General features: G+C 37.9%; 2 protein-coding genes across 3 annotated transcripts in view; one reads left to right on the forward strand and one right to left on the reverse strand.

Annotated features, from left to right (window-relative positions):
• The first annotated feature begins 217 nt into the window (after nt 1-217).
• On the forward strand, nt 218-26,467 carry tmem91 (transmembrane protein 91). 2 transcript variants are annotated; one of them, XM_081371919.1, is made up of 6 exons: nt 218-367; nt 535-667; nt 11,584-11,717; nt 13,264-14,669; nt 18,698-18,844; nt 22,369-26,467. In XM_081371919.1, exons 4-6 carry the CDS (start codon nt 14,271-14,273, stop codon nt 22,522-22,524), a joined length of 702 nt encoding a protein of 233 aa, XP_081228045.1. In that variant the 5' UTR covers nt 218-367; nt 535-667; nt 11,584-11,717; nt 13,264-14,270; the 3' UTR covers nt 22,525-26,467. The 2 variants fall into 2 exon arrangements, with proteins under 2 accessions (XP_081228045.1, XP_081228046.1); XM_081371920.1 differs by lacking the exon at nt 11,584-11,717.
• Nucleotides 26,468-26,990: 523 nt separating this feature from the next.
• Nucleotides 26,991-27,586, reverse strand: part of exosc5 (exosome component 5) — a 4,665-nt gene continuing 4,069 nt past the window's right edge. The window contains exon 6 of the mRNA XM_081372151.1: nt 26,991-27,586. This exon is cut by the window's right edge and continues 299 nt beyond it. The gene's annotated coding sequence lies outside the window, so the exon portion shown is untranslated.

Below are 27,586 nucleotides of genomic sequence, written 5' to 3' on the forward strand. Positions count from 1 at the left end.
GATGTGTTTACAGTAGCAGAGATACACTGTACACGCTAACACGCCAGCAAACACCGTCAGGCTCTAGGACCCTGCGATACACTGATGCTGGAGCCAAGGAGAGAGGGGGGGTGGGGAGTGGGGGTGGAGTGGAGCGCAAAAAGACAGTGGAGGAGGGAAAGAGAGATGTGGAGAGAAAAGAGGAGAGGAAGATGCAAAGAGCCGCTTCGCTGCTGTAGTTTGGAAGTCTCGCCAGCAAGACTTAAAAGAGCATTGGTGGTATAAATACCCAGCGTAAACAGGATTAAAAGAGCAACTACTGACTCCATCAGAGAAGTGTGAAGTGAGACAGACAGGCAGAGAGAGAGAGAGAGAGAGAGAGTAAAGTGTAAGCATCAGCATCAGCAGCTGTGTGTACTGCGGTGTGTGTCTACACACTCACACAGGAGCTCGCTTTATTACAACTTAGGAGGCAAGAACTGTCACTCTTTTACTCTAACACCATCCCGTCTCTCTTTCTCTCTCTCTCTCTCTTTCTCTCTCTCTCTCCGCCAGACTTGCTTACACACACAAATGGAGAATATGTCTTGGTGCTAAAGTATCGCTGAAGTTCAAACTTGGCCGCTGGATTCATCCGTTTTGCTCCACACACTTCGCCGACACCAGAGTTCAGCATCAGATGATAGAGGTACGTTTGGCTCATCTTTTCTTATAAAAATGCATTTTAATCAGTGTTGTCCAGGATATTCATACCATTCAGTTTCTTATATTCATATTCATATATTCTTATATTCAGGATATTCATACCATTCTGTTGTCTGTATTTCTCTGTGGAAATATATATTATTTCATGTCACATCCTGGACGAACAGATGTGTGGGACATTTCTTTAATTTTGCTGTGCTGTTATTATGTTTCCGCCCTCAAAAAATTCAGTCAAAGCTCTTCTGTGCCTCTTGCATGGGGTGTAATGATTTCTCTGGCGATCATAACACATGCAAGCTTTGCCGTTATTATTGTGTCAGATTTTAGTGATTATAAATGTGCTGGAACACTTTCAGCTATTGTTCAGGAGAACTGCAGTTCCCATTAGAGAGAGACGTTTCTATTGTTAGTCACTGAATCTGCAGTCCAGTGTCGCCTCTGTAGTGATTCATGTAGTAGATGCTCCCCGGAGATGTGCATTAAGACAATTACTCAAAGTGAAATATATTTCATATTTAATAAAAAGTGACTCCCTGTTTTCTGACCCTCATGACACCCTTCACACACACACACACAAACCATTAAATTCGGTCTCTACAAAACATACTTCCAGATTACAATAAAAAGGAGATTATTTCATGACATACGGTCTTGTGCGTTATTATCCCTAAAGTCTCAGTGCACCCCCCTCTTATGCACAAATCTCACTACTAATCTAAACTGTCCTGTATACACACACACACACACACACACACACACACACACACACACACTCTTGTTTATCAGCGCTGTGCTGTCACATGCAGTGTGTTGCCTGATTCCCCTGCCTGCTGCATGCTGGTGAGATAACCTTTTACTTAGCACGAGTAATAAACAATTAGCCGGTGATTATGTGCGATGCGAGAGGATTTCTCATTTGATTAAATGTGTTCTCAGTGAGGCAGAGCATCTCATTTATCATATTTGTGTCTGCTGTATTATGAAGTGTTCTTAGATTTTTCTTATTATTGTTAAATTTGACATGCATTGAATTGTGTGTCTTTGGGATGGGCATTTGTTTGTGTGTGTGTGTGTGTGTGTGTGTGTGTGTGTGTGTGTGTGTGTGTGTGTGTGTGTGTGTGTGTGTGTGTGTGTGTGTGTGTGTGTGTGTGTGTGTGTGTGTGTGTGTGTGTGTGTGTGTGTGTGACTCAGATGATGGAGGAGAAGGCCAGTAAGGGGTCAGGCCACCGAGAGCTCTTTCATTCTCTCCTCTGGTCTGTTTCACACCGCTCGCATTAGCAGCGCGCAAGAGAAGCTGCCGAGGCTCGTGTTCTGCTTTCACATTGTGTTACCAAACTGCATCCTTATACAAACCGAGGGATTTCTAGATTACAACCTTGTAATATTTTCAATATTTTCAACATTTAACAGTGACTGCATGGTATAGTATTGTGAAGAACTATACTAGCCATTAAATCAAAAGCATCAGAGAATTTATATATATATATATATATATATATATATATATGCATGTGTAATCTAAAAAAAAAAAAAAAAATCAGAAAATTATTATGATTAATAACCATTAATAATTCATACAAACGATTTTATATTAAAAGGTCATGATATGAGAAATCAAATTTGCCTTGATCTTTTGACATATAAGAGGTCTTTGAACCATTAAAACATCCTCCTCATTATAAACAAGTATTTATTAATTTAATCAAGCTCCAAAAACAGCTCGTTGTTGTCATATGACCGACTCCAGAGCGAGACATCGATGAATAATTACACATCATCACACCATAGGCTCTGCCACAGTGTGTGTGTGTGGTCCTGGTAAACCCTATGTTTGACAAGGATGACAATACCGGGACATTTTAGGTCCCCATGAGGAAAGCAGCTTATAAATCAAATATAAATTAAAATGTAAAAAAGGTTTTCTGTGAGGGTTGTGTTTTGTGTTTGGGGAGAGAATATACAATTTGTACAGTATAAAAATCATTATGTATGAAAGTCCCCATAAAACATGGAAACCCAACGTGTGTGTGTGTGTGTGTGTGTGTGTGTGTGTGTGTGTGTGTGTGTGTGTGTGTGTGTGTGCGTCATTTACTGTGCTTCTGTCTGTCAGAAAGTGTTTGTCACTGTGCATAACTTTGTTCTCTCCATTATTTTATGTTATATCATAAAAGCCTACAGTGCAAAAGATTGGGTTGATTGATAGGTTTTAAGGTTAGAATTTTCAACACAAAAATCTAGTTTATTTCGCTGAGTTTAGCATACTGCGTGTGACAAAAATAGGCTTAGCATTGAAACCATACTTGCTGATACACTTCTGCTACGAGTGTTGTGCTGGTTACTCTGGCATGAGTGCTATAACCTGTTAATACGAGACTGAAATAAATGTGTCTCTTACATGAGCAGTGGGAAACATCTGAAATATGTTCCCCTACCATATCCAACTTGAGTGTCAGCAAAAAGCCTGGAGGCTTGTTTGGTTCCTTGTTTGCACCATGAGGCTTTTAATTTATATAAAATGTCCTCTGGCAATAGAAACCTGCTTGTGTTGTACAGTACATACACCTCAACTACTTTACCACATAAATGGATGTGTCATAAGAGCACAATACACCAGCAGCTCTGATTGATCGTAGTTTGCTCCCTATGCACAGCACAGCTATCACGTTTTGTAGCCGTCTCGGTTAACAAGCACTGGCATGAGATGAGAAGACCCATGTCACACTAAAGGAGAATGAAATAGAGGTCTGAACCAGTGGCTGAGTGGCTGAAACCCAAGGCAGCTTCACGGCCCAGTCAGTCTGACTAAACAGACAATGTGTTTTGTATAAAAGAAACTTCGAACTGGAACATCACATGCATTTTGGGAAAATAACGTGTGCTGACTTATCTTTCCAAACTTGTAATGAGAAACTGTTGTCAACAAAAGAGAAGCTTTAAGGGCTCCCTGTAGTTTTCAGCCTAAGTAAAAGCTGTGTGGTTTAACGTTTGAAAATGAATTAAGACAGCCATAAATATTAGTGTTGTCTTTTTCTTAAATATTCATTTTCTATTTTACAGGGAAATACTACTATAGTAATGTTGCACTTTAAAATAGAAAATTGAGTATTTATGAATAATACTACTAATAAATAAAAAATATTAAACAAAATAAGAAATATTGCTTTTTTTATTTTGTTTTATTTCTTTGGCCAAATTGTGCAGCCCTATAAACAAGCACAGCAAACCTAAAGCCTTTTTTAATCGACATCACAAAAGTCGCAATTACATTTTTTCCCCAAATTGTGCAGCCCCTGTAGAAAACTGTAGTAAACATTATAAAAATATTTATTTTTCAACTGCTCCTGTGAACATTTTTTATCAATATTTTTTATCAAAGTTTGTTCAGTTAACCCTCAAATTGCATGCCCAGGTTTGTGAGATATCGTGGGCAGTGGAGGATATATGTTGTCTTCAAACAACCGTATGAAGGCATCTCTTGTCAACAGGATGATTGTGATTGCATTCGGACATGCCTTGATGCCTTTTAACATCCGGACCAACATGCGAAAGCAGCATTATTCATCTTTTGAACACAACAGCAACAAGAAATTTCACAAAGATTTCAGACGCACAACCAGAAATCAAACCCAAACCAAAGAAATTCAGTGCAATTAGATAAAAGAAGACTTCCATTCTTTATTGTCACCAGTATAGATCTGTCAAGCCCCGGTGCCCTTTTCTGCACCCAAGTGGATCAACAAGAATAATGAGATGTCCCATTATAATCAGATTATAGATAATGAGAAAGAGTCAGACACATAGACACACAGAGTTCATGGCTCATAGACAAACACGCACAGTCCATGGCAGGGAAATCCCCTTACAGGTCTGTATTCTCTCTCTCTCTCTCTCTCTCTCTCTCTCTCTCTCTCTCTCTCTCTCTCTCTCTCTCTCTCTCTCTCTCTCTCTCTCTCTCTCTCTCTCTCTCTCTCTCTCTCTCTCTCTCTCTCTCTCTCTCTCTCTCTCTCTCTCTCTCTCTCTCTCTCTCTCTCTCTCTCTCTCTCTCTCTCTCTCTCTCTCTCTCTCTCTCTCTCTCTCTCTCTCTCTCTCTCTCTCTCTGGCACAGCTGGTGTGAGGCACAACGGGGCCTGAGGGATGACAGAAATCACCCAGCTAAGATATGTGCAAATGGCTCCTCTGAAACACTGAGTGCTCTGCCCAACTCATGAGAGAGAACGAGAGATAGAGACAGAGTGTCAAGGGGAGAGAAGTGGAAATGACAGGGAAAAGAAGGGAGTAGAGACAGAGAAAAGGTACTAGAAAAAAGGCACTGACAAAAAGTATGATATTACCAGGTTTGGTAATCTGTTGAATGAGCCAAAACATTATGACCTGTCACAGGTCAAGCGAATAATGTTGATCATCTCCTTACAAGGCCACATGTTGAGGTCTGATCTGAAGAGGGATAAACCACAAACCGGCGACTGGGTTTTGGCCTCTTTCGGCAGGATAATGCACCCTGCCACACATACTTCAGGAATGGTTTGAGGAGTGTTGTCCTGGCCTCCAAATTCCCTAGATCTCACTTTGGATGTGCTGGACCAACAAGTTTGATCCATGGTGGCTTGATCCACATTTGAACCTATAAAGGACTTAAAGGATCTGCTGCTAACATCTTGGTGCCAGAGACCACAGGACACATTCTTGGCTCTTGTAGAGACTCGGCGTTATGTCATTTTCGCCATGCTCCTATTCTATAAAAACTGTTGTATTCCTGTTTGCTGGTGGGATTCTCTCTGAAATTTGTCTGAGATCCTCCGGCCATGATTAAATCTTCTTTTTGGGTGAGATTCTCTGAGAAACTGCTCGAGAACTCTCCCGGCCGTGATTAAAGCATTTAAAGGACTTTGCTGAAGTCTGTCTGTTTATAATTGCTGCACAGCAAGTTAGTTAGGGGACCAAGTTAGAGATAGGGGATGTCGATTGTAGATGAGACCAAGGTAGACTTAGGTCAGGTGTGACATAGAGAAAAATCTACCACAATGTTTACACAAAAATGCAGTGGAAAAGCAGTATAGTGGAATGAAAAAACATGAGTATGGCCCATTACAGTGCATTCAAAGTGTACATCATATTAGTATAAAACTGATTCACTGTAGAGGTCAACAGTTCCCGCCCCCTTTTTCAGCGGCGCTGGTTCCGGAAGTATTTTTTCCATAAATTGTTCCTATAGGAAGTCTTCATTAAAGAGTTTTAAGCCATGAACCAAGCTACGAGGTGAATCATAGCATTCCAAACTTTGATTTGAAGGACCAAATGACAAAGGTACAAGACTTAAGGGCATTAGTGAGGGGAAAGAACTACAACCCCATGAAATATATATATATATATATTCAACATTTGTACATGAGAAGTTTTATATTTCTCCATCGCTTTTAGATTTGATTCGATTATGCTGCTCGCAATGCTTCATGGGATTGTAGTTCTTTCCCCTCACTAATATATATTAAGTGTAATATTATAAGTGTGTTGCAAAATATATTTTAACATATTTTAAGTGTATTGCAAAATATGCATATTTACAAATATTTAAGTATGTTGAGAGCTTAGAGAGATCAACTAGATGTGGGAGTGGGCGGAGCTATTTTGGCTTGGTTGCTTTATTCGATTCACTGATTGGTGTAATTTTCTGCACAGCATCATAGGTAATGTAGTTTTTCACTAGGAATTCTGCTGTTAAATGCGATTATTTAAAAAATAAGCTGAAATAATGCAAGCTGACGACTTCAACAGAAGCAAATACCATAGATTAACAACCTCGTAGCTCACAGTATAGGTCTGTCTTTAAAGGTTTAGAAGTTATCATTCAAAATCAATTTCCCCATGGAGAAAATTAATGGTGTTTTACTTATTTACTTACCCGACTGTTGCTCTCTATACCATGTTAAGGCCATAGTACTATGGTTACAACAATATCAGTGAGCAAAACAGAGAGAGAAAGAAGGTAAAAACAATTGAACTAGAAAGATGACTGATAAATGAGCTCATTTCTAAACACACGCACAGAATGCTGGGATGTAAAAACACCCCTCCCTCAGTGGAGCTCAATTCCTTTTTCCATTATAATGTCATTTAGGGAGGAATTATGCATCTTTCCATCCTGAGTATAATGTGACATTGCTGGGCTCAAGGAATTATTGTGCTGGAATTATATCAAGGCTCACTTATATAACCAGAGACGTAAAGCACAGAAATGACGTATCGGACTTCGGCTCATTAATCTTAGGAAATGCATTCATAGTATCAAAGTTGATGTGTTTTCATACAGACCTATAGACTGAGTTAATTTCTGCTTTAATTAGCAAAACGCAGCTGTTCTCCATCATCCTTTATTTCGGTCTTGAAGGGTGTATAGTGAAGGATGAGTGTGCTTGATAATGCCTTTGCACTCCGCACGCCTCTCCTGTGCTGTCAGTGTGATATCTGTCGTCCATCAGCTTGTTCATCGGCATTTACTGTCGCTGCTTTTTCCTGCTGCGTTTACAGAGTCTGGACTCTATCCTCTGTTGCTTTGTTTGTATGAATGATTTAAAGATTTAAAATACATGAAATATAAGCAAATGTTTTCTCCTTAGCAGTGGGTCTCCTGTCTGAGCTTAATCATGAAAGATAATAACAAATTATAAATGATAGTATTGCAAGATTTTTTTTTTTTTTATAAATGTATGTTTGTTCAGCAATAAGGATGCATTAAATTGATCAAAAGTGTTTATAATGTTACAAAGAAATTATATTTCAAATAAATGCTGTTCATTTGAACTTTCTGTTCATCAAAGAATCCTGTATTGTTTTCCACAAATATATGAAGCAGCACAACTCTTTTCAACATTGATAATGATAAGAATTGATTCTTGAGCATCAAATAAGCATATTTGAATGATTTCTGACACTGAAAACTGGACACAGTAAAGCCATCAAACACTGCTGTAAACATTGCTTTGTCTGACGTACACACAGCAACTCTGGCTCAACCAATAGCATAAGTTTGGGGCGGGACTATCAGTTTGTTTGACCAATAGCAGATGGCGGGCCATTTTATATTTTGTTTTTGTTGCTATTTTTCTTATTTTTTGACAATAGTGGTGAACAAATGACTTAAAACAGTTTAAAACAAAAAAAGTACAATAAATCTTCTGTCCCTTTATAAGAAAGCCCAATGCCAAATGTACAGTGGACACACATTACTATCTCATGATAGATTTTTTGGCTGTGGAATCACATTTATAAAGGTTGTCGGTTAAGCGGAAATAATGCTGAACCGGCTAAAGGAATCAAATAAAAGACAGAGGTCAGTTCTAAACAACGCAAAAAGAAGATAAAGTAGCCAACGTGTGTGAGAGTTATAGAAAAAGAAACCGGAGCACAGGAGAGAGAGCTGGTTCTCTATAAAAGTGCTGGGGCTGATTTGCTGTGCTGTCCTTGTAGAGCTCCGTCCAACTGACCGGGTGTTTTATGTGTGAGGCAGAAATCAGGCTTATAATGCAGCTGACAGCAGTCCTTTTATGGGTTAGCAATAAAGCTGAGTGCATCTCCTCTGGAATCAAGCCATCCTCGCTTAAAGGGATAGTTCACCCAAAAATTCAAATACTGCCACCATTTACTCAAGCACGTCATTTCAAACCTGACTGTTTGTCTTCTATGGGACACAAAAGAAGATATTTTGAACGATGTGCTTTTTTCTCGTTTCCATATAATGACGACAAATGGGAACTGGAGCTCTCAAGCTTCAAAAAGCACCATGATAACATCATAAATGTGATTTATTTGATTATTGTGCTATATCCCATGTCTTCTGAAAGCGTATGATTGAAAAAGACTTTAAAAGAATGATTTGATCCTGAATTTGGCATCCAGTTAAAAGTTTGGAATAATTACGTTTTTGAAAGAAGTCTGCATTTTATTTGATAAATATACAGTAAAAACAGTAATATTTTGAAATATTTTTAGGTACCACTTTACAATAAGATTTCATTAGTTAACTACTTTAGTAACTAATAATGAACAATGCTTCTACAGCATTGAAACATGTATGATTTTCATCAAAAAATCCAGACAGTTATGTATCATGGTTTCCATATAAATATGAAGCAGCACAATTGTTTTCATAATTGATGATAATACGTTTCTTGAGCAGCAAATCATCATATTAGAATGATTTCTGAAGGATCATGTGACTCTGAAGACTGGAGTGATGATGCTGAAAATTCAGCTTTGATCACAGGAATAAATTACATTTTACTATATATCACAATAGAAACCGTTCTTAAAAATGTATAACATATCACAGTTACCTTTTTACTGTATTTTTGATCAAAAACCTTAAAACATCTTATTATTCCAAACTTTTAAATGAACCGTATGTATGTTAATTTTATTTTTTTACCTTGCAATGTTTAATCAAAATGTCATAACTTGATCTTCTGTTGAAAACTTCAGACTTCTACAGTCATTTAGTCCACTCAAACCCGTCCACTATCAACTGCAAATTAATCTTCAAATCTAAATGAATAGAACCAAGTCTCCGCCCTACAGATTTTCTTTTTCGCTAATCTGTAGTTACATTCAGATGTACGTCACAATGCAAAAGACATTGCATATGTGCATATGTGACCCTGGACCACAAAACCAGTCACATGGGTAATTCTTTTTAAATTGAGATTTATACATCATGGTTTGTTGGAATAGGACAATATTTGGCTGAGACACGACTATTAGAAAATCTGGAATCTGAGGGTGCAAAAAAATCGAAACTGAGAAAATCTCCTTTAAAGTTGGCCATTTATGTTTGTGACTGTGCAGCATTCACTCACAAACATAAATGTTTTATATATTTACGGTAGGAAATTTACTAAATATCTTCATGGAACATGATCTTTACTTAATATCCTAATGATTTTTTTGGTATTAAAGAATAATCGATAATTTTGACCCTTACAATGTAAGGGCTATTGCCACAAATATACCCGTGCGACTTATTACTGGTTTTGTGGTCCAGGGTCACACATAAGAAAGAAAGCCATGCAGGTTTGGAATGACATGCTGGAGAGAATTCTAATTTTCTGGCGACCTGTCCCTTTAAGAGCCATACACAGTGTGAGTGTGTGTGGGTGTAGGTCTGATGTTTGTGGCCTTCTCCATCCAGTGTGTTTAGAGGTGCACTGCAGTAATGTTGATGTCAGGGAGAGCAGGGATCTGCTCCTGAATTATCACCCTGCCGTTCTGTCTGCGCTCAAGAGCTCGACCACAAGCGGAGGAGGAGAACGACAGGAGAGCAGAGCAAAGCAATATGAAGCAGAGTAATGCAGGCTTCAGCTCTCAATGCCACTATCCAGACCACAGATCTGCACTCGACCGGAACAGTCTCATACGCTGATCTATATATCTTCATATGGTAATGGATAGTGTATAAAATCAGATGCAATTCGATTTTGCTTCAACTTTATTGATTGAAGTGCACCACCATAGAGTCAATTACTTTCTTTATCATGCCACTCGATGTGCTGCTGAAATCAGATTTCCTTTTTGACTTTCTATTCGAGGCAAAGCACTGAACATATGGCTAGAATGTTAAAAACTTTAACCAGAACTGACTGTCATCTGTTATGCCTTCCAAAAAATGATCTAATGAGTGGGCAACTGTATGAATCAATTTTTCAGCTTTATTTGACAGCTTTATTTTAAAAACTGCATACAAACAAGTGACAAAAGCAATAACACATACAGTAGTATATACGTATTTTGTTCACCAAAGCTCCATTTATTTGATCAAAAATAATATTTTGAAATATTAAAATTTAAAATAAAATATTTCATTATATTTTAAGATATTTCAATATATTTATATCTGAGGGCAAAGCTGATTTTTTCAGCTGCCATGATCTCACAAACATTCTAATATTCTAATATAAAAAAATGTAACAATATTCTAATGAATAGAAAGTTCAAAAGAACAGCATTTGTAACATTGTAAAAATCTTTACTGTCATTTTAGGTAATTTAATGCATTCTTGCTGAATAAAAATGAATTTTTAATGTTCATCCAAAAGTATAAATTGACTTTTCTTTAATATGGAACACAGAAATTACAGAGTTTAAGCAGAATGTTCTGCTCTCTACAATGCAATGAAATGAGGACTAAAGAAAAGACAAATATGCTCAATAAAAGAATCTGAAAAGTTAAGGCATTGAGCACAATATTCACAGTATAACTTTGTATAAAATCTATAAGTATAAAATCTTGCTTGATATCTGTGGCCATCATTAACTTATTATTATATGGAAAAAAAAAGAGTTCATTTGTGTTCCAAAGAAAGTTTCGAAAGCTGAATAAATGACGACTGAATCTTTTTATAGCATAATAATAAATAATCCTTTATATTACATTCACACAAACACACACACACACACACACACACACACACACACACACACACACACACACACACACTGCAGAGGGCAAATGATCCCCTTGAGCAAATCGTTAAAATCAAATTTTAAATTGAATTTAAATAGCTTTTTTTTCTAATGTAGTATTCTTGCATATCATTAATATTAAGCATGCTAGATCGCTTTATCAAAGTTTCAATTAACACTTAGTAGAATACATTAACAACTAGTTTAAATGATGCGGCGTGCATCCTAACCCTAAATCCATTTCCATATTAAATTAGAAAATCCTCATCGATGCCTCAGGTAAACCTCTAACATATGCCACTGACGGAGATGATGTCAGGTGTGTGAGACTGGTGCAGACAGACATGTAGAGGACTGATTGAAAACAGCGCAAGGTTAACAATGAGAGACAGACACTCACCTGCACCAGATGCCTATCATTCTGAGACCGTCATTCTGGTTTTTCAGGGGCCGACTGAGTGACAGAGGGGCTCCTGGGAAATGTGACAGCAGATTCTGATCGGACCAAGTTGCTCTCTTTAACACCCACTGACTGAGACTCTTCAGCCAATGACCAATCAAATAAAGGTCTACAATCAAGGGTAATGCCAATCTGAGACTCTTAAAGGGATAGATCACCCAAAAATGAAAATTCTGTCATTAATTATTCACGTTGTTCCAAACCCGTAAGACTTTCGCTCATCTTTTTGATGAAATCTGAGATCTTTCTGTCCCTGCATTGACAGCTACACAACTACCACTTTGACGCTTCAAAAAGTTCATAAGATTGTAAAACTAATCCATATGAATTGAGCGGTTTAGTCCAAATTTTCTGAAAAGACTCGATCGCTTTATATGATGATCAGATTTAATTTAGGCTTTTGTTCACATTCATCAACTCACACATCAGTTGTGGTAAACAGAAGCTCAAGCTTGTTCGCTTGACGTGCGAGAACCAATGAGATTCATTCTCGTGTTACGCAGCACGTTAGCGCTTCTCGCGCGTCAAGCAGGTTCGGTTGAGCTTCTGTTTATGTCCGCTGATCAATGTTTATATGTGAATAAAAGCCTAAATTCAATCTTTTCAGTCTCTACAGAATTTTTTTACAAAACCGCTCAATTCCTATGGTTTAGTTTTACGATCACTTTATGAACTTTTTGAAGTATCAAAGTGGTAGTTGCATAGACTGTCAATAGAGGGACAGAAAGCTCTCAGATTTCATCAAAAAGATCTTAATTTGTGTTCTGAAGAAAAACGAAAGTCTTACAGGTTTGGAACGACATGAGGGCGAGTAATTACTGACAGAATTTTCATTTTTGGGTGAATTATCCCTTTAATACAAACTGTCAAATGGCACTTTTTCCATCCTTAAAGGTCACTGCAGTAAGGGGACACTACTCATAGTAGAGTAATAAATGCATGACAATATACACATTACAATATAAGATGTATTCAAAAGAGTAATTGGTTAAGTAAACCAGAGGCTATCATGGGGAAGAAAAGCAGTCAGCAGTTGATACATATTCAAAATGGCTGATAACAAATGAGTCTGACTAACAAAATAAGCAAGGTGAAGGGAATATATCCCACATCACAAGCTCCATTTCACCCTGACGCTCTTATATAACCAGGCATTCGTCCAGGTGTTTACATTGGAAATATCTTTTTATGAATACACAAACCTCGATTTCTCTGCGGCGCTAGATTCAGATGGCAGTACCGAGGCTGTTTTTAGGTGAGGGCCGCAGAGATTTGTATGCAGAGCGAGTAAGTGGACTAGATGACGTGTAACGCCTCACGATCCGCCAGAGGGTCTGCTCTCGAACCGTCATGCCCATCTAACATTTTTAAAGGGGACTTGGGCCGCTGCCCTCTCATATTTCCAAACTAACGAGTCTTCTGCCCTCTCACTGATGCTCTTTGCCTTTGAGACAGACGTGCTCTTTGGAATAGACCGCTTAGAAGTGTTCAGAGGCAGATGTCGAGTTCATTAGTGTCCGTTCCTTTGGCACATACCATCCTGCCACTCAAACATTACAACAGACTGGCCTTATAAAATAGAGACACTTGGGGATCACTTATCGAGAGCTTTTTTGTGTGTGCTGAAGCTAAACGCCATTTTTGACTCTGTTCTCTTCTTTTGGCAGGCCCAAGTGTCAACATGAGAGGTGAGAGGTGCCGGACACGGCCCTGAGAGACTTCACTTGACTGGGAGAGAGCGCGGCGCATTAAAAATACAGGTCCCCACATGAGCTTTCAGGTCTCAGCTAGTGCTTTAAATCAATACCCAAGCACTCTGATTTCTTCATCAAGACGTTTCTATTCAGCTACAAGCGAAATGGGTTTCTTGAGCACTTGCTGACCAGAAGCCGGATACTATTTTTGTCGACGTCTCTGAAAATACACCAGGAGACAAAAACGATATATTTATATATATATATATGTGCATAGCTGATAAAGCTGATAAGTCTTTCAACCTCCTGTCAATGCTTTTTTTTTTTTTGCACTTACAGTGACACTTCCTTTAAAGCTTTTGGCACTTCAGAGAATATTCCTATCAGCTTTGGTCTGTCTAATTCACAGCTATTTTTATTCCACTACATATTTAGATAAAAGTCTCCTATTACGGAATCCTGTTCAAAACATTTCGGTCCTCTCGTCTGAATGGGTGAGAGCAGAAGGGAGGTTCACGCTTAAAATCCTCACAATTTCACAACCTGTCTACAGTCGTTTGCTAATCACGGTGTTCCATCATCAGAAATGACTTCCATCTTTTTTTCATGCAAAATGAAGCACATTAGCATATTTATGGGCTGAGATATAACCGTCGTGTACAATGTGCTACATGGATCTTGCATTCAGTCATCCAGCGAAGAAACAAATAGCTTCTGACATGTGAAGAAAATGGGTTATTCAAGAGCTCTGTGCACTTAAACACATGCACTAAAATAAGTGCTCTCGGAGGAGATGGAGGAGCACATGAGTTAGTTTTCCAGCTAAGGTTTATGCTTGTATCTGTGAGAAATCAACCAAAAAGTCTTCAGTTTTAACTGCTGTGTTGCTGCGGTCACATAAATGACATATTCTTAAGAATACAACTGTTGGCCAGATCAGCCAGAAAGCATCAGTTGATGTCAAATCCAGATCTCTCAAAATGGAGAATTTGGATGAACTAGAACATCCATTATTGGGCGACAGCCCCAAAAACTCAAGTGGTGGTGGACTGTTCAAAGGCATGTTGATGAGGAACGAGGAGGACAAAAGACTGCCCCCTCTGGACTGGAGGAATTATTGCAGTTCTACAGATATTCAACAGCAGCAGCTCCTGGATCCGTGTTCGTTGCCTAGCACTCTAGAGACTCTTTATCCTCCTACTACTATTTGGGCCGCTGCTGACTCCCTGGGCATCCACAGTAAGGAGTATCTGGAAACCACCTTTGTGGACATTGGTCCTGGTTCACCATTGGAAAGGAAGTTGCTTGCAGAGTCGAGAGATGTTCATAGTGTGTCCTACAGCATAGAAGATGGGGACGACCTTTTGCCAGACTTTGAGGTAAGGCCTCTACATCCAGAATACAATACATGGGTGTTTGTTTAAAGGGTTAGTTGACCTAAAAATAAAAATTCTGTCATTAATTACTCACCCTTATGTCTTTCCAAACCTGTAAGACTTTCGTTCATCTTCAGAGCACAAATGAAGATCTTTTTGATGAAATCTGAGAGCTTTCTGTCCCTCCATTGACAGCTACGCAACTACCACTTTGACGCCTCAAAAAGTTCATAAAGAGATTGTAAAACTAATTCATATGAATTGAGTGGTTTAGTCCACAGTTTCTGAAGAGACTCGATCGCTTTATATGATGAACAGATTGAATGAACATGTAAAACGTCATCAGCTCACACATCACAAGCTCAATCATGTTTGCTTGACATGTTCAGCACGTTTGAGCTGAAAGAAAGCTCTCAGATTTAATCCAAAAGATCTTCATTTGTGTTCCGAAGATGAACGGGTTTTACGGGTTTGGAACGACATGAGGGTGAGAAATTAATGAAATAATACAAATTTCCGGGTGAACTATCCTTTTAACTACAGACAGTGCACTTCTAATGAATGTTTAAATAAATATGGTTTGTGCTCATTTCACTATGTTTATCAAATTTTTAAAATGGAATAATTCATTATTTTTATAATGCAGATTCAATGTTTAAGATTGAAAGAATGAGATCATGATAAACAAATACATAAAAGGCATTTGAAAAGTATAGCAAAAATAAACAAAGGCAATGTATAAACCTGTGACAAAAAGTTCCAACATATAACCATATATGACTAATGTTCAAAGGTTTGGGGTCAGTAAAATATTTTCTTGGATTATACTTAGCAAAGATGCATTAAATTGATCAACAGTGACAGTAAAGACTACTACAAAAAGTAGAATTTCACAAAATGCTGTTTATTCATCAAATAATCGTAAAAAAAAAAAAAAAGAAGTATCACAGTTTCCACAAAAAGTATTCGATTAATTTGACATATTTCCGAAGGATCGTGTGACACTGAAGACTGGAGTAATGATGCTGAAAATTCAGCTTTGCCACCTCAGGTATAAATAACAACTCAAGATTAATATTAAACCAGAAATGTTACTTTAAATTTTAATAATATTTGCACCCCTGTTTTTTTGCCCTCTCAATTTGGTGTGCGGTGGCTGGTGGTTTGGTTTTCCTTTTTGGCTCATTTCTTCCTTGCTGTTGTATTTGGACTCTGAAGAGAAGAGTGAACTGAGTTCATGCCGAGTCACTCTCTGTTTACTGGATTCGCAGTTGTTCATTCACAGTCCAAATCCTCATAGCTTTCTGCATTTGAAAAATAGAAAATCACCTAGCCGTTAAGCCGTGCATTTCCTCTAATGCTCGGGATATTGCAGCACAAATGTGGAATTCAAATGCTGTACAGTCAGTGATAGGTGAGTGAGCTTTTAAATTGAAAAATCAAATGGCATGAATAGCAGTGGGGGATGTGGAGCGCGGACACTGGCCTTCAAACCCAGCATGATTATCGAAAGCTCTGCGTTCACTGGCGTGTGAATAATAATGCCACTATGCTGATGAGCTCCATGCCAACTTCTATTTCATACACCAGCAAACAAGATCTGGGTGGGAAAAGCAAAGATTCAGATTACCAATTCGGCTTACCCCTTAATCATTTTGATCGAGGGCTTTAAAAAAAGGTGATTCTTTACCCTGTGACAGCCAAGAACACATCAAGTATCAGACCATTTATGTCTGTCAAAAACACCACATGCTGCTCAAGCCAAACATACTCAAACACTTAGCATTCTGCGTCAGAGCACAGAAGCATTCCTCTGAAAAGCGGCTTGTCACATAGCACAAACACTCAGTCCCTTTAAAAGAGCACTTGAGGTTCTCTCTGTCAGCACTGATTACACATGCTGTCACGCCATCAGGGCTTTTCATCAGGAGGTCAAGTGTAAAACTGCTGCCATTAAAATATTTAAAAACCTGTTCTGAGCAGAGGCAGTGCTAACAAAGAGGAGAAACCACTGTGAGTCCGGCAAGTGTGTGCGTTTCATGAGGACCTGCTCTACTATGACACAGCATTAATAAAATATTACTATTTAAATTAGGGCTGTCAAAAGATTAATCGCGATTAATCGCATCCAAAATAAAAGTTTGTGTTTAAATAATATATGTGTGTGTACTGTGTATAATTAAATTTGTATATATAAATACACACACATGCTTGTATATATTTAAGAAAAATGTGTAATTTATATATAAAAAAATTATATTTATATATAATATAAATTATATATAAATATATACAGTATATGTATGCAAATATTTCTTAAATATATACATGCATGTGTGTGTATTTATATATACAAAATAATTATACAGTGTACACACACACATATATTATGTAAACACAAACTTTTATTTTGGATGCGATTAATCGCGATTAATCTTTTGACAGCCCTAATTTAAATACAAGAAGGCGCTTACAAGTGATGTGGGGCATGGTATTGCAAGGCTACTCTTTGAAATATCCATAAGCCTTTATTTCAAATGGCTGTGAGGTATACGTATAATTTAAAATCTAAGATCTCAAACTTTCATTTCTGACCGTAAAGTACAGTTGACAGGAACCTGACCACTGTTAAAGATAATTTGACATTGTGGCCAGACAAGTTGCAAACAGTGCTTGGAAGTACAGATTCTGTTACCTAAAAAGTGTCATCTAATAGACTACGTTACTGACTACAATTTTTGTCATGTAATTTGGAATCAGTAATACAAGTTTAAAGGGATAGTTCACTTAAAAATGAAAATTCTGTCATCATGTGCTCACCCTCAAGTTGTTTCAAACCTGCATGAATTTATGTCTTCTGCTGAACATAAAGGAAGATATTTTGAAGAATGTCGGTAATCAAACAGTTGATGGACCCCATTGACTTTCATAGTTGGAAAATAAAATACTATGGAAGTCAATGGGGTCCATCAACTGGTTGGTTACCAACATTCTTCAAAATATCTTCTTTTTTGTTCAGCAGAAGAAAGAAATTCATACAGGTTTGAAACAACTTGAGGGTGAGCAAATGATGATTGAATTTTCATTTTTAAGTGAACTATTCCTTTAAAATCTCCACTACAGGTCAAAGCTGGAGCACAAATGCATTAAAATGGTATCAGTGAATCATTTATTTGACCCGTACTTCATTTTCTGACTTCTCAGTGCTATATATGGGAGAGAGGAGAGCGTGTGTTTTAATATTGCCTCTGCTGCACTCACAGCGCTGCAATAAAATTTGATGAAAAATACAGCAATATAGCATTTTGTCACGCTACACTGCTTTATGGTTGGAAAAAAGTAGCTTGAAGATGGTTGCATCATGCTTTTAGTAAGTTACTGCTCAGAACTGAACCTGTCTGGGTTATTTAGTGTACAATGGAAAACTTTAGATGCTTGTAAGTGTAATTTTTCTTTCATTTTTCCTTTACTTTTTTAAGTCCATGAATATACTACAGTGAAGTCAGTGAAGTACAAAATACATGACTCGCATCTGAAGGATGTAAACACTGGTTGGAGAGAAAGTGAAATAAGCAGAGTTGTCAAACACAAGACACAAATTGAAAACACAGCTCTTTTTTTGTAACATGAGTCAGAATTTGCCTGTAGGCTTGCAGCACGACTAGCGCACATTTGGCATAACCTCATTCAGTCACATTATCTTACAGGAACCAGAAAAACCTGCAACAGATACATTATTACAACACAGCTCAAGTGAATGCGAGTCATTGCCTTTGTAGGATGAAACATAATTACATTTGAAGTTCACATGTTAGAAAAACAATTTATATAACCTAAAATTTAAGTCATCTGAAACTCCCTGAAGAATTAAGTACAACATACAATTTAATACATGATAAATTAATAAAACTTTTATCCCATGACAAATTGAATTTAATTTCTGACCAGTAAATCATTTCCATTATGTAACACATAAGCTCTCTGGACTTGTATGGTTGAGTAGTGCTTATGATTGTGATATTTACCCACAGGACTCCTCCAGCGATGACTTCAGTGACACAGACAGTGAGAGCAACTTTCCCATCATGATCCCTCAAGATTACCTGGGCCTGGCTTTCTTCTCCATGCTCTGTTGTTTCTGGCCTCTGGGTATTGCTGCGTTCTATCTTTCCCAAAAGGTATTGGGCCATTCTCTTGGGCTTTTGTGGATATATAATTCTTGTTGTTCATTCAACAATATTCGCATATTGCAAATACGGAGTCCTTTGTGACACTCGAAATACTTGTCTCTCAAAAGACTCTTGATTGACAGCACTATTATCAATATCCTTTACTCTTAACCTTGTATATTTTATGAACATTAAGAATTCTGATGTCATTCATGTCCTTCGGTGAAATATTATAGAAATGGCAGATGATGCATGGGAGAAAACAGATTGGAATGCCAACTAATGGAGAGGAAAAGAAAAAAGACAGGAAGAAAGAGGACACAACCCATAAATCATGCACTCAGAAGTCCATTATATAGAGGACTGCAGCAGTCCTCCATAGTGCCTGATAATAACATCTCATCTAGTCTCTTTAAATACAGTTTGACTACAGAATGTGAATATCAAACAAATGTGGTTTAATCTACATTTATATCTATGATAGATGGGTTTTATTTGCTGTTGTCAAGCCACTCACATCAAGTGTAGACTCAGTGTTGGATGGATGGATGGATTGACAGACGAATAGATAGATAGATAGATAGATAGATAGATAGATAGATAGATAGATAGATAGATAGATAGATAGATAGATAGATAGATGGATGGATGGATGGATGGATGGATGGATGGATGGATGGATGGATGGATGGATGGATGGATGGATGGATGGATGGATGGATGGATGGATGGATGGATGGATGGAGAGACAGACATGGATGAATGGATGGATGGATGGATGGATGGATGGATGGATGATAGATAGATAGATAGATGGATGGAGAGACAGACAGACATGGATGGATGGATGGAGAGACAGACATGGATGGATGGATGATAGATAGATAGATAGATAGATAGATAGATAGATAGATAGATAGATAGATAGATAGATAGATAGATAGATAGATAGATAGATAGATGGATGGATGGATGGATGGATGGATGGATGGATGGATGGATGGATGGATGGATGGATGGATGGATAGATGGATGGAGAGACAGACATGGATGGATGGATGGATGGATGGAGAGACAGACAGACATGGATGGATGGATGATAGATAGATAGATAGATAGATAGATAGATAGATAGATAGATAGATAGATAGATAGATAGATAGATGGATGGATGGATGGATGGATGGATGGATGGATGGATGGATGGATGGATGGATGGATGGATGGAGAGACAGACAGTCATAGATTGATAGATAGAACTTCAAGTATTGAATATAGATAGTATACTTCAAGCTAAATCAAAGTCACAAAATCACTGGTGTGACGTCATTTCGAACAAAATCAGGCCAAAACTAAATTTGTTTAGGGAGATGGAAACGGCTTGCCAAAACAAACCTTACGGAAAAGTTTCCTCTGGCTGGTAAAAACCTTCGTACCACCATTGGTCCGTTTCGATTATGCAATAGTTGGGTGTCGCTCTGAGGCTCTGCCTTCTTTGACATGGAAATCTTCTCCGGTCCATTTCTCCATAAACGTGAGTGCGAGTGTCGGAGCCAATAGCCTCGTGGGCAGCGCGCCAGCATAAAGCTCAGGGCGTCCCGAGTTCGAGTCCCGGCTCGTGGACCTTTCACGATCCCATCCCACTCTCTCTCTCTCCAACTTCCTGTCAACTAACTGTCTTACCATAATAAACAGCAAAAAAGAAAAGAAAAACATGAACAAACTGGAGAGCCGCTTTATAGTAGAAAACGTAGTTGTAATTCTAATTGAAAGAGATACTGACACTGTTTTTCATTTTAATACTGTAAAGATGCTTGCTTTTAAGCAGTGTATAAATGGTATGGTATTTGTAAATAATAATTATGTCAATAAACGTGACGTGAATGATGGAGTGCTGAATTGCAGAGCTCGCGCAAAGATCCACATCGCTACTATCAGATACTTTCTTATCTGCTGTTTTCTCATCACTACCATTCTCGTTGTGTGGTTGTTTTGTTATTGTGAGGAAAGTGCGCAGCAACATATTAACATATTCATCTAAATGTCGCTCTCAGCAGCGCAGGCGACGTCAGGATGTTTGCTAACAGTATATCGCTACTACATATTTCAAACTTCTTTTTGCCCCAAAGCGAAGAATTAAAGAAGAACTTCGGCGTGAGTATATCAGAGCCTTTAGTTAGTTATAGTTATAGATGATTAGGCAGATCGATTTAAAGATGCACTGACAGACAGACTTCTGTGTCTAAAGGGCAAATGGACTGAAAGTGGCAGAGATTAGCAGAAAGCTCAGGGCAAGTTCTGTGAGTGTGGACATTACGGAATTACACCTGAGGGTTTAGGCAGGATTACACTGAGATTTGCAGGATTATGTCACCAGTGAATCAAAGTGGCACACGTAAGTCTAAAACAAGTCCAGGCACTTGTGTTATTCAGCTGTCTTGTCTCATCCTCAGGCATTACTCAAACGGACCAATCACAGACCGTTTGCTGACCACATGATGTATATCACACACAAAACCCGAAAGCTCTAATCTGGGGTGCGTCTCCCAGAAGCATCGTTTGCCAACCATGGTCGCAAGTTCTGTCGTTATCAGCAGTTCAACGAGTCGGTGTTTCCCGAAACCATCGTTCTAACCAACATTCGCAAACACAAAGTTGTGTGTTTGGAACGACAGCTCTCGACCTGTGGTTAGAAGCAGAGTTCATTTGCATGACGTGGACTTAATAAATCCTTATCTTGAGCAAAATAGCTGACATTCAGTACAATCTATATCTACTATTTAGAAAATATACAAATGTCATTTACATCTTTTAGTTTGTCAAGAGATTTAAAGCACCGTTTTTGTGCGAACGTGCTCTAGTACGGAAGAACGAGCCTATGATTGAATCTAGGAATAAAGAAAAATAACTGAGAAAAATTAGAATTAGTCCTCAAATGCCATGTCTGTAATCTATAGCAAAACATATAGCATTAATTCAGTCTCAAACAGATTCATTAAAAGAAGTTATTACTCCACCACGTGCTCGACATCATTAACCAACATGGTTGAATGACGAATTTGCGACAATATGTTTTCGGGAAACAGTCGTGACTCACTAGTTGATTTCTTCAACAATCCATCATACTACGGTACTACTACGGTAGTTAAGCAGCAAATTACGTCGTTGTACAGAAAACGCACCGCTGATTGATCATCTTTACGAAAGGTGTAACCACTTGAAATGCAACTTTTATTATTCTGTTCAAACACCTTTTCAATGGAGGCGCCACTCCAGACGTTCAGCCCTCAAGACTGATCAATGATTTCATTCAGACTTAAATTAGTGTCATAATGAGAGACCTCTGGTGATTGATTTCCAATAGCGCACAGGGTGTTGTCTAAAATGAGGGGATCAAAGGTGAATGGAGAAGAGAAACGAATAAAAGAGAGGATAGTGTAATGACATTTCATTTCAACCAACAACCTGGAGAGAGGAAAGGGACGTCCATCATTCTTTATGATTAATGCTGCTGTTTATCTTCTCCACTCCAGACAAACAAAGCTTCAGCACAAGGAGATTTCCAAGGTGCCAGCGCAGCATCTCGGCAGGCTCTGTGGCTCTCCGTGCTTTCCATCGTCTTCGGCATCATCACTTACATCTGTGCCATCGCTGCCCTGATCTCCTATCTGTCCGGGAAACCACCTTAAAGACTACAGCATCGGTATCCTCTCTCCAATCTTCCAGAAACACACCTCCCTGATTCCTCATCACACAAACCGCTGCTCTTTACACACTTGCATTCATCTACATCTGTAATAAGTACATGCGTTCAGCAGAGACGGCGCCTTTCTGCAACTTCACCGTGGTCGTATTAGAGTCTGAAGCTCATAGAACGTGGAGATGATTCAGATCGTAACCGTGTTCTTTAGATTAGGGGAAAAATCAAGTCGCTACATTTGGAGAGAGGGTAGATTTAGCTGGAATCTTTGTATTTGGGTCGGGAAAAAATGTGAAAGAGAGACCTGCGCTCTGTCTTGACACTTGTGTGTACGTTGGCAGGGGAGGGAGGGACTGAGGCCTGAGGGTTTGTTAGAAAGGGAACTCGACAAGGACAGCACGGACTTGGCTGTGAAACGGCAGGACTTGCCCTCTGAGACACATGACTCGAGAAAACTGGGTCATTTTCTAGCTGAGCGCTAAAGATGGTAATTGAACCACTCTCCAAACTGAACTCAGCTGGAAATTGTTAGATAGAAAACAAGTACAAGTTCAGACAGATTCGGCAAATATGAGGATGCAAAACAGGAATGCGCAGGCAAAAGTTCAGATGCAATGGGGTACAGTGACCCTGGATCACAAAACCAGTCACGAGTCGCACGGGTATATTTGTGGCAATAGCCAACAATACATTGTAAGGGTCAAAATTATCGATTTTTCTTTTATGCCAAAAATCATTAGGATATTAAGTAAAGATCATGTTCCATGAAGATATTTTGTAACTTTCCTACCGTAAATATATAAAACATTTATGTTTGTGAGTGAATGCAGCACAGTTGTGAACATAAATGGACAACTTTTAAGGCGAATTTCTCAATGTTTCGTTTTTTTTTGCACCCTCAGATTCCAGATTTTCATATATTGTCCTATCCTAACAAACCATACATCAATGGAAAGCTTATTTATTCAGCTTTTCAGATGATGTATAAATCTCAATCTAAAAAAAACTGACCCTTGTGACTGGTTTTGTGGTCCAGGGTCAAATATATACTGCAGATTCCACTGAGTAATGCTGTTATGAGAAGCTTCTCCTGCAGGACTCTATTCATAGCTTGCTAAAAGACTCTCCATTTGTCCACCTACCAACAAAACTGTACGGAGACGCTTCATATGACTCAGCTAAACCATACCTGCAAACTCTGGACCGGTGAAAAAGGTGATGAATCAGTAATTTTCTAAACAATCATGTGTTTTCTATACAATTGGTCTGAACAAAAATTGCAGAATGGCTAAATGAAAATGCGAAGTCAGTCTCTGACAGTAGATAGCTCTTGTGGAAAAGCAGAAATATGGCGGTTACCCCTGTACGCACTTATAAACACCGCTGTGTTTACGCAGGTAGGACGAAAAGAAAATGACATTGAAACATTTCTGAAGACTGTTCACGGTTGAACCTTCTCCTGTAGGAATAATCATAGCTTGATAAATGTAGACTCTCCATTTTTTTTAACCTAACAACACAACCATATGGAGACATCTATGATTCAGCCAAACCGTACCTGCAAACTCTGGACCGGCAGACAAGGGAACAAATCAGGAATAAGCAGTTAAAATCATTTCATAAAATTCTCATAATAGAATTGAACTACGTGTTGTTTTGGTTGCAAAGTTGTTTGAAACAACAGTAATGTCTATGATAACAACCTAAAACTGTGAAATAACCATAAAAGCACAGATTTAAACAGTTCAAATAATATTGTATACATAATTGGCCTGAACAAAAAATGCAGACTGGCTGAATGAAAATGCAAATTCGAATGGTAAAACTACTTTATTTGCGTTATAGACCAATGTGTTCATGATTACAATAATAAATTAAAGTAATATTATTTAAAAAAAAAGCCAGTTTGCAAAATCAAGCAGCATAACCAGCTAAGTAGTTAAAAAGTAATGAATTACTAACTATTAGTTACATCTTCAACAGTGTAATTAGATTACTGTACTAATTAATCTCTCTAAAACGAATTAGATTACTTATTACTAATTACTTTTTAAATCCCATATCAACCTCATCCAGATGAACAAAGTATTTAAAGGGAGAAGGTCACATTAAAAACATAAATTTTAACATTAGATCCACTATTGTTTTATATACAGTATTTAATGCAATCACTTAAGAAATAACTCATTAAATTACAGAAGAATTAAGAGTAATCCATAACTTTATTAGGGAAAAGTAATTAAAATACAGTAATGAATTGCTTAGCATTAGATTGTTTTTGTACAGCTAAAGATAACTGTAGGTAACATTCAAATTACAAATGGCTCTTACGTTAAAAATAAGGTGAATTAACATCATCGTAGTTAGTATTGTACGAAGGTCGAACAAAAAGAAAATGCCATCAAACGTTTTGTGTAGACAGTCGGTTCCCATCAGAGACAGTTTCACCCAAAGGCGACGAGTTTGCAGGTATGAAAACATCTTTAAATGATTTATATTCATACTGAGCTAAGCATATAACATGTATGTTTTGTAGATGTGAACTAAAGGGTATTTGCCAGTCTCGGCAGTCATTAACTTGAAGCTGCATTCGTGCGATTGAAGGCATGCACTTGAGGTCATGAAATCCATTTAGTTAAAAGGGGATTCTGGGATATTGGACGCTCGAGTTGGTGACATTTCTGCATGGGCACTCTTTATTTTGTTGTAGCACTCAACTAATACTTCAATCTCTTTTGTGGGTCTACATTTCACCTTGATAACCCTAAAGGCAAGTGATAAGCAGTGCCAAACGACGCTGCGACTGAAGTGCTTTAAAACAAAGTATAAAACACATTACATCACATTTCTCATACTTTCAGATCCATCTGCATTCATACACAGTTAACGGCACTCCCATTTTCAGCAGGATATTTATGTTTGTAACCCTAGTTTTTAATTTGACTGGTGAACTGTTAACATAATCCACACAATAGATCCATCTAGACTGATTTAGTATCAGTATACTAATGCACCCATAGATTCCCGAAACTTGACTATATATAAATGCCAGAAATACACTATCGTTTAAAAGTCTGGGGTAAGAACGTGTTTTTTTTTTTTGTACACAGTCAACCCCAGACTTTTTAACAGACGTGTACATCATAGAGAAAGTCGACATTTAAATGTCAAGTGCATGATAATACAATCAGTAAACAACACTATTAATGCCTGCTACAGACTGTACGATTTCGGCAATCCTATAAGATCATTACAAATCCCACTGTACGACATGGATCTAATAAACTTGGGTACGACATGTATGTGATCGTAGGCTACGACGCTAGTTACTATAGAAGAATAAACCCTCATCAGCATGAGCTAGTGGTGAACAAATAGAGCAAGAAGAATCGCGTTGACAATTGTGGTTTTTACGTGCGCTGAAACAGTGAACATGGACGAATCATGGCTGGGAGAAAGAGGCCATCTTGGATTTTCAATCTTGCAAATGGAGCTTGAGGAAAGTAGTTTTTCACTTAATTTCATGTTGCATTTGTATTGACTAGGCCTGTATGACGTAGGACCCGTGTTTAAGAGAAATCGCCATGATTGGTCATCTTTCATCTGGGACAGTCCAAAACCGTACAATGTGTACCAGGCATTAAAGATTGAAATGTGTCCTGCTCCAAAAGATTAAAGCCACAAAACAGCAGTCAGCATAAACTGCGCTGGCAGGTGCCCTTCAAGCTCCCCGCAGTCAGAAATTAGGTCATATCATGGTAGGAAATGATGTACTACTTCCACAACAAGCTGCCCCATCGAGCGACAGCACAGCCCCTCCAGTCAGTTATCAGTAACCCACACCAGAGACATCCGAGAGCAACACACGGCTTTCTTTTATCTCGTGTATATGTGTATGTACCTGTAATGAACAAATAAATGCACTTGATTGAAAATTTAATTTGGATTTGCCTTTGGAAATGTTTGTGATTGCACTGTTGTTGTGGAAAGTGCCTGCGTGTTTTAATGACACTCGTTACAACACATCTCTAGAGAAACGAAATGAAACATCAAACACAGCTGCGGTGAACAGCAATTAATGATAATGCATATTAATATACTGTGTAATAATGTTCTCACTGACCCAGCTTACAGTCTAATGAAAGCCTCTATCACGTTCCCAAGGCTTAAAGTGCTTAAATGGCTATTTTAAGTTACACAATAAAAGCAGCATTATGGTCTATTTTAATTAATATTATTTATTTTAGACATCCAGCTATTTAGTAGCTATTTCAGGACAGAAACCACAACAGCTTGGCTATTTACAGTGCACCTCTTAATAGTTTTATATTATAATTAGCTGTGCATAAAAACCCTGTTTTTTCACCAAAGAGAAATTATGCAAATGAATATGGTATGAGCTAGAAAATACACAAGCTTGAAATGATAAAAATAGCATCTTGGAGTCAACAAACTGATGTGTAAATCTTTATGGGTGAAAGCGTGTAGGCGGGGTCATAACACGCTCATATATTACGCATATGCAATGATAACGGAGTCAGAAAATCATCCAGTTTTAGTACAATATAATTCACTATATATAGAGACACATATGCATCCATACAGTGATGTTTGAAAGTTTGTGAACCCCTTGCAGAATCTGAAAATGTGAATCATTTTAATAGGGATCATACAAAATGCATGTTATTTTTTATTTAGTACTGTCCTGAATAAGATGTTTTACATAAAATATGTTTACACAGTCCACAAGACAAAAAAAAAAAGCTGAATTTATAAAAAATGACCCCATTCAAAAGTTTGTGCCCTTGTTTTTTTGTTTTTGTTTTGTGATGGTTGTTCTTGAGTCCTGAGCAATTAAACTGACCAACGTTCTTCCTTTCTGAATATGAAGATCAAGGTAATAGAGGATGATTCGTCTTCTGGGAAACATGCAAATATCTTCTGAAGGGCAGTACTAAATAATAAATGTTTTATATGTAAACAAAATAAGAAACATTTGGACATCTTTATCCTGTCCAAAAGTTGTTGAACACAAAAAAAGATATTTTGAA

Source organism: Scardinius erythrophthalmus (assembly GCF_964197995.2).
Source record: "Scardinius erythrophthalmus genome assembly, chromosome: 8".
In the NCBI taxonomy this organism is placed as follows: domain Eukaryota; kingdom Metazoa; phylum Chordata; class Actinopteri; order Cypriniformes; family Leuciscidae; genus Scardinius; species Scardinius erythrophthalmus.